The 7,980-nt window shown below is 34.0% G+C and overlaps 1 protein-coding gene across 1 annotated transcript in view; it reads left to right on the top strand.

The window, feature by feature from the left end:
- Positions 1–2,709, top strand: part of LOC132038374 (uncharacterized) — a 3,427-nt gene extending 718 nt beyond the window's left edge. Inside the window, exons 2-3 of the mRNA XM_059429050.1 lie at positions 10–193; positions 1,933–2,709. Coding sequence (XP_059285033.1) covers positions 10–193; positions 1,933–2,447 — 699 coding nt within the window. The 3' untranslated portion in view covers positions 2,448–2,709. The remainder of the gene's footprint in view (positions 1–9; positions 194–1,932) is intronic.
- Positions 2,710–7,980: the final 5,271 nt, after the last annotated feature.

Here is a 7,980-nt window from a genome sequence, read left to right as displayed (position 1 = left end):
GTTCCAAAGAATGCATCTTTTGCTATGGTTAAAGCTGCATTTGAGACTATTGATTTTCAAGAACATTGTGGAACTCATCCAAGACTTGGTGTTGTGGACCATATTTGTTTTCACCCCTTGGGTGCCACTTCTTTGGACTTAGTTGCTGATACTGCTAAGTCTTTGGGATTTGAAGTTGGTTCTGATCTTCAAGGTTTGTCATTTACTATATCTTTTAGTGATATTGCAGCTAGAAAGATTGAATCTTGGTTTTTTGCATTAGTAGAAAGACTAATTATATTTTTGGCATTTGAAATGAAATTGTAGCTTAAAAAGATTGAGTCTTGAATTTGCATCAAAAGAGAGATCAATTGCATGAATACTTATCTGTATGTGATACATTTCCATTTCTTAATCTTAATTGTACCAACATTCACCTTCTCAACACCTTTAATCATAATTTTTTTTTTTTTTTTTAAACTTAACAACTTTACTTCTATGAAATTATGTGGTTAATATGATAGGGAAGGTTTGATAATTTAGTGCTTACAGTGGTTTGATTTGAAAACATGGAAGAACCATACTCAATTATAAGCTTGTTTTTTCTTTTATAGCAGTATGTTGATGTACTAGAGAGAGACCGGTCGTGTTTCATTATTCATTTGTATAAAATAGAAGGAAGAAGAAATGGCTGTTTGTTCGACATCTAGCGTTGTGTTGTTCAGTAATTCACTTTGTGTGGTCTATGATTAACCAACTATTGTTTGAATGCTGCTAAAACAGATTGCAATTTTAACACAAAAAATTGAGAAATTACATGGGAATTTGGAAGGCACAAGGTCATATTCAAATTGAAGATAAGTTTTAAAGCACTGAATAGTGATGGATTACTGAAATTAGTCGACCTCCATTTGTGACTAATATGTGGTGCTATGGTTTTGAAATCTGTTTAGTGGTTTGTAGTTCTTACATTTGGAAAAGCTACCATTGGATGGGGTTAGGTGCAATATTTGGTGGTTATGTGCTTGCTCTATAGCTGATTATTCTGCTCTGTGAATAACACTGCTGCATTAGTTATCTGTTCATATGATGCAAAGAAGCTACTTCTCTACCTTCTATTCACCTTCATTCATAGAATTATCTTGTATTTAAAGCCTTTTCAAAATGTAATTTGCTAGTATAGTATAATCACTTTGTATCAATCAATATTTCCAGAGCTTAATTTGTCTCTTCTCCAATTAACTTTCTTATAAGATGTTGTTCTGACTAGTGCCAGGCAAGCATATCTATGGTTCTCTTTTAGTTATTCCATTGTTAGTGTCATCACTGGAACTTCAATTAAACCATGGAAATCATGGAGTGTGATCAGATGCAGAGCTCTACATAAACTTAAGATTTTAGTAGAGGAGGTATTTTGACATCTTACGAACAACTTCCATTAATCGATGAAATCATTTAACAATAGCAATAGGCTTATCACAAGATTTTCTTGATTCACACTCCTGGAAAGAGCTTATATCAGATAATGTTTTATCTAAATAGTAGAAATTACCTTGAATATGTACCATCACAGCCTTCAGTTAAGTTCTACTGAAGTGTTTGAAAAATTGCTAGTGTTTCTGTTGCATATCTCTCATATTACAAGCACAGATCTGCATAAACTTTAGATCTGGTGGACGGTGCATTTGGACCAGCTTTGATGGATCAAATCATTATACAAAAGCTGTTGCTTAAGACAAGTTCCTTTTTTATTTTTGTATCTCCTGGAGAAGAGCTGATATTAAGCAAGATGTTACTAGATTGTGGAGATAACCTCTAATACCTACCATCATAGCCTTTAATTAAGTGCTACTTAAGTTCTTTGAACACAATTACGTTCTTTTTTGTTTTTGTAAAAGTTGTTAGTGCTCATTTATTTGAATGTCACTAAGTGGTCTTAAACGTAGACTGCAGTCCCGACCTTCTTATATGGAGCAGCACATCAAGAGGGAAGATCGCTTGATTCAATCAGAAGGGAGCTAGGGTATTTCCGTCCTAATTCAAGTGAGAACCAGTGGAGAGGTGGGACAGAATTTGAAACCTTGCAACTAAAGCCAGACGAGGGTCCTGCTCGAGCAACTCAAGCAAAAGGTGTTATTACAATTGGAGCTACAAGGTGGGTTGACAACTATAACATTCCGGTCTTCACCAACGACATATCCATTGCTCGTAAAATTGCAAAGAAAGTTAGTGGAAGGGGAGGTGGACTTCCATCTGTTCAATCCATGGCGCTAACTCACGGAGGTGGCACAATTGAGGTTGCTTGCAATTTACTGGAACCAGCTAGGATTGGTGGTGACCAAGTACAGCTTGAAGTCGAGCGGCTTGCTAGGGAAGAGGGTATTTCTGTGGGGAAGGGATACTATACTGACTTCTCAGAAGAAAAAATAATCGAAAGTTACTTGAAACTAGTTCAACATTCTGACTAGAGAAGCTAGAAGGAAATTTATTCTATCCCTTGTTCCTTTTTCCCTTCTCTCTTTTCGCGGAGTTTGCCAAGATTTTTGAAGCCTCTGACTTTAAGCTCCAGAGGTAAGCAATATGCGTTTATGTGTAAAATCCTGACTTCTTGCATTTGGTTATAGCACACATTATTTTGCTCTTACTGCATGTCTTAAAGATTTCTTATTGTGTATTCAACTTTGTAATCCTAATGCTCTCTTTTTTCTATAAAAGGATTCCCTCCATATACATATAGAAAAATATTTTGAGAATTAGCGGCGGAGCCAGGATTTGAAGTTTATGGGTTCTGAACTTGCCACCGAACCCATAGCTCGCTTTAGTTGCTGGTTTGCGATTACATATTTATACATATTTCATTTCCTAATACAAATACAGGGTCTAAGCAAAAAACTACGGGATTCGTTCGAACCCGTACCTAATTCCCTGTTGAGAACTGGTTGGCATTGATCTTCACTTTAATGTGGTTGACTGGACCTTCTTGATCAGGAAAAGAAGCATGTGCAGAGATATCAGACAAGAAATGGATTCTTTGTTTGGAAAAGGTGAGGTTTTTGTAATAGAAAATGAGTTTGTCATAAAGCTAGAATACCAAATAATACTACTAATAGATAAGGTTTGGTCCATGAAGCTTTGTTATTTTCTGGTTAGTCCTTCTCATTGCCTTGTCACCCTATCAACTCATGTATTTTCTACTTGTCCTCGTGTACATACCGTATCATGTTCTTGTTATTACAAATTGTGGCTTCAATTTTTTCCATAATATCTTTTATCAACATTCTGATTTAATCTAATCTAGATGATTTTTTCAGTAGTAGATTGAGTAGCCATGCAGATCAGAATCTAGACAATCTGACTTAAATTGGTAAAAGCTTGTCCGCCTCTGGTTTACACCAAACAAATAGACTTTATCATAGTTAAGTAATAAATGAGGTGAAAATGCACGTCAAAATAGTATGTAATAGACACATCTCTGTGTTATCATTAGACTTTATGCTTCTTCATAATCATTTGGAAGGAGTATTTGTTGGTCGGAGAAGTAAAAGCTCTCTTAACTATATTGTCATTCTATCGTAAAAAGTTGTGGAAATAGATTGTTCGAGTTTCTTTTTCATCTAATACCACAACCGCTAATCGCTTTATAAAGTCGAGCAACATATGATTTGGTGTACGTGGGTTGAGGTTAAGTATTTACCGGGTTCAAGGTGTGTTTTTGCTTGTTCCTCCCTTAATAGTTTTATTATGTAAATGCTCACATTACAAAGTCCGGAATCAAAAAAGGGTATGAACCAAAATACCTAAAAAAAAAAAAAGATAAAAAAGTACCTTTTAACGCATTTAAAATCATGCGTTAAAGGTCTGCGAAACGGACAGATTAAATCCTTTTAACGCATGATTTTCATGCGTTAAAGGTTGTTTTTTTTTTTTTTTTTTTTTTTTAATTTCTTTCTTTCTTTATTCCTTTCTTTCACACTTTTTTACATACTTTAGCTCATAGATTAATCATGCTTGAGACTCCAAAACTTGAATATTTTATATAGAACCCTATTTATTTTTGTGCGATTAATAAGGTAGGCTCAACACATCAAGGATATACAAAACTTCGTCGTTTTAGTGGTTGAAAAGTCTTTCAAAGTCCATTTTGTTTGAAGGCTTATTGTCATTAGCTTTAAGTTATTTATGTTTTAGGGTTTCACGTTATTTTTATATTAATGCGTAACTTTATTTTTATAATCAATTAGCAAAATATCAATTCATGATCAATTATTTATGTGTAATTTTTTTTTTTTTTTTTTTTTTTGCGTTATACCCTTCAACCCCCAACTAATTGAGTCCGCAACTTAAATAACCCAAAAAGTGGATTTGGGTACCAAAATAACCCATTAAAAAACCTTTTGCGCACTAATTTATTTGTAAGTTGGTGAAATTTTAAATGGCCATAACTTTGTGCTTGGATGTCCATTTGATGCGATTTTTTTTTTTTGATTTTGGGTATTTTTTTCGAGATCTATGCATCAATCGGCCGCAAGCCGTTCGCCCGCCTTTTAAATTTTCCAAAAACGTCGTTATCCCATTCAATTTCAATTTTCCCCCAAATTCGTGCGCAATTTTCATTTATTTCTTTTTTAAATCTAATGGCGAAAAATATCTTTCAATTCCATAATCCCGTGATAATGATGTTTTCAATGTCAATTTCAAGGTTCCAAATTCAATTTAAGAAAACAAGTTAGATAGCATTAGTGAACATACAAAATAATAAAAAGTGTCTACATTGTTACTTTAACCAACTTGGCTTGGTGGTAAAGCCTTTGGCTTTTGACTTTTTTTATCTCATCCACCGAGGATCAAACCTCGGTGGGAGCGTTGAGAAGATATTATTAGTGAAAAAATGAACTAATTTATTTAACGATTAACATGGGATAAACAAGTAATTAACATGGGAAAAACAATTTCAGAAATAAATATATTAACAATGACATAATTAACAAATATTAACAATGCCATAATTAACAAATAATTAACGGAGATCCATGGAGGTATCGTATTTGTAAATACTAAATTATTCATTATTCTTGAAATTAACTAAAAAAATTCTCTAATTAGAACTTACTTAACTAGGATAAGTTATGGAGGATTTAATTAGTTATTTTGAATAATCCATGATATTGTCTTGTTGATTATAATTTACTTAACTCATGTAGTTAAAGTAATAACGAACAAAATTTTATATTAACTAACTAATCCTTCGTCAAAAAATTATGTTAACTAACTAATCCTTTTCGGAAATTCTGTTAATGATGTTCAATCCAAAACTAAGGATTTAGCTTATCGTTTGTTATTCAGGATTTAGTTTTGTTATACCCCGTATATTTATACGTCAAATTATTCGCAATCAAATCGAGTCAAGTTAAAGGCGGAATCATTTTCGGACAAAAAGTAGAAACCTTTAATTTTCAATTTTAATTAAAACATAAATTATTTAAAAATTTTATTTGGTGTGGAAATATTATTGGAGATTGGAACTAATTAATTATGATTAAATCATTAAGTAGGGATTAGGGATTAATTAATTAATTAATTTAATTTTTAAATTGTGGGCCCCACCCATTTTAAAAAAAAAAAAAAAAAAAAAACAAAGCAATTAATTTTGATGAGTCACAAAAGAGGGGCACGTGTATATCAAGGGCCAACCATATATATATGGTGGTGTCAAGGACAAATTTGCATTCATAATTCATTTGCTCAAACTAGTTCAAAAGGGGAAAAAAAAAAAAAAAGAACATTGCCATGGCTGCCAACTTTCGGCCAGCCATGGCTGTTGGGAAAAAATATTTGATTCCTTGTTTTGATTAATTTTCAAGTGTAGTACAAGTTCAAGGAGGTGATAGCAACATTGGATATTGAATTGAGGAAGAAGAAATTGCGAAATTGGAGCAATTAAGAGTAGAAATTCCTCCGAGAAAATTAAGGTAAGATTTTTCTGGTTTATGGTGTACTTGTGTTAATAGTGTTGTAATGGAGTTATTAAAATTGGATTGGACGAAATTGGAAGCAAGAAAATGCATAAAATTGATATTATAGGAAATTGTGGGTTGAAATGGATTTAGATTTGTTATGGCTGGATTGTGAGAATTTTATATATATCTCTGTTGGTGGTATTTTTGTGTCAACGAGAATAATTGAAAATCGGTTAGGCGAATATATAGGAAATCACGCCCATTTTCGTTAAGCCATAACTAATGGAAAACCTAAACAAGGATGTATAATTTAAAAAAAAAAAAAAAAAAAAAAAAAGTTTATAAGACGATGGGCTACGGATTTCACAGAACTAGAAAGTATAGTTACTAACGATAACGTTACCTTTATGTTAAATAGGCTAAAAAGAGCGACAAAGCGAATGGTTTTGCGATTAGTCGTCACTTGAGTATGTAAAAATTTGTCCTTTCTTTCGTTTGGCATGTCCTAGATCTAGGTGATGAATGATGTGGACTTTGGGGTAATTCTATTCATAAGTTTTAAGTGTGATTTATAATTCTTATTCACTTTTTGATGTTAGAACTCTCAGAGATTGAGCCTCACTCTTCGAGTTTTACGTACGTTGGATAATAGTCGATATATATCGTTCCCCCTCTTAGGAACTCTATAATAACTAGTGTCCGGACTTCTATAAGACGTTTCATACTATGTTGACATATGACTATGATTCCTACGGCTCTTTGATATACTTATGATGACATCGAGGGATGTTTGATATGTTCCGAGTGGCGTTAAAGGTATTCGATATGGTTGTTGTATTGATTTACAAATGATAATTCGTGTTGATTATTCCATTGAGTCTTTGACATACTGATGCGTATATATGATTCACGGAGTTCTATTCGATGTAATCCTTTGTGACATCTGAAAGATATTTGATATAACTATTGTCCTGATTTTCAAATGACAGTTCGTTTAGATTATTCCATTGAGTCTTGAAAATGTTTTAAATTGCATATAGTTTCTCATTACTCTGCTCGTGCATGCCTCAGTATGTCTTTCACCGAGTCTCGGGCCGAGTATGTTATCGTGCACACTTCCCATTTGCATAGTTCGCCAAGTCCACTCACTAGAGGACCGGTACGGTATATATATGTTATGGTATTATCTTTTGTGTTATGGCGTTATCTTGTGTTATGGTGTTATCTTTGTGTTATGGAGTATCTTGTGCTATAGTGTTATGCTTGTGTTACGGAGTTATGCCATGTTATGGAGTTATGCCATGTTGGAGTATCTTGTGTTATGGCGCAGAAGGCAATTGGCGACCATGTTCACAGGAGTCCCTTAATGGGCGGATATGATATATGATATTGACATGCGTGATTTATGTTTCAAAGGCAAATGTTTTGGTATTTAAACTGCTTGTACTTGTTTTTACGTGACCTTATTTCGAGATATGATCCCTTTTCATATTTATGCTTTATATACTCGATACGTATTAAAATCTTGACCCACTTTTTCGAGTACACGTTTCGTACCGCCGTACGGATAATCGGTTTGGTGACCGTCGGCCTAGGACCCACTCGGTGTCTGGAGAACCTCCGTTGTTCCGGAGTCTAAACTTTTAGTACAGATCCTACGATATAAATATGTATATGTTATCCAGGGGTACGACGGGACCCTGTCCCATCATATTTTACTATTCGTACTCTTAGAGGTCTGTAGACATATATGTGGGTTGTGTATCGGTTACATTGTTTGTGTCTATACGATGTGCTATGATATGATGTCCGTCCGTAGTGGCGACCTTGCCGGCTTGCATATGACATGATATTGATGTGTAGTGGCGCCTTGTCGGCTTTATATCATTTTATGATTTGATCGGTTGTGACTCCTCGGGGAGACGGTTTATACGAATATACATATGTGATGACGCTATGAACTTTTGGAGTTCTTTTGTAAATTCCATATTGTCGTAGTCTCGGTTGACTATATCGTAGAGTATCATACGGGTGTCCGGGTCGG

Source organism: Lycium ferocissimum, chromosome 11 (assembly GCF_029784015.1).
Source record: "Lycium ferocissimum isolate CSIRO_LF1 chromosome 11, AGI_CSIRO_Lferr_CH_V1, whole genome shotgun sequence".
Classification (NCBI taxonomy): domain Eukaryota; kingdom Viridiplantae; phylum Streptophyta; class Magnoliopsida; order Solanales; family Solanaceae; genus Lycium; species Lycium ferocissimum.
The sequence above is the reverse complement of the archived record's forward strand: the minus strand, read 5'-3'. Positions and strand labels throughout refer to the sequence as shown.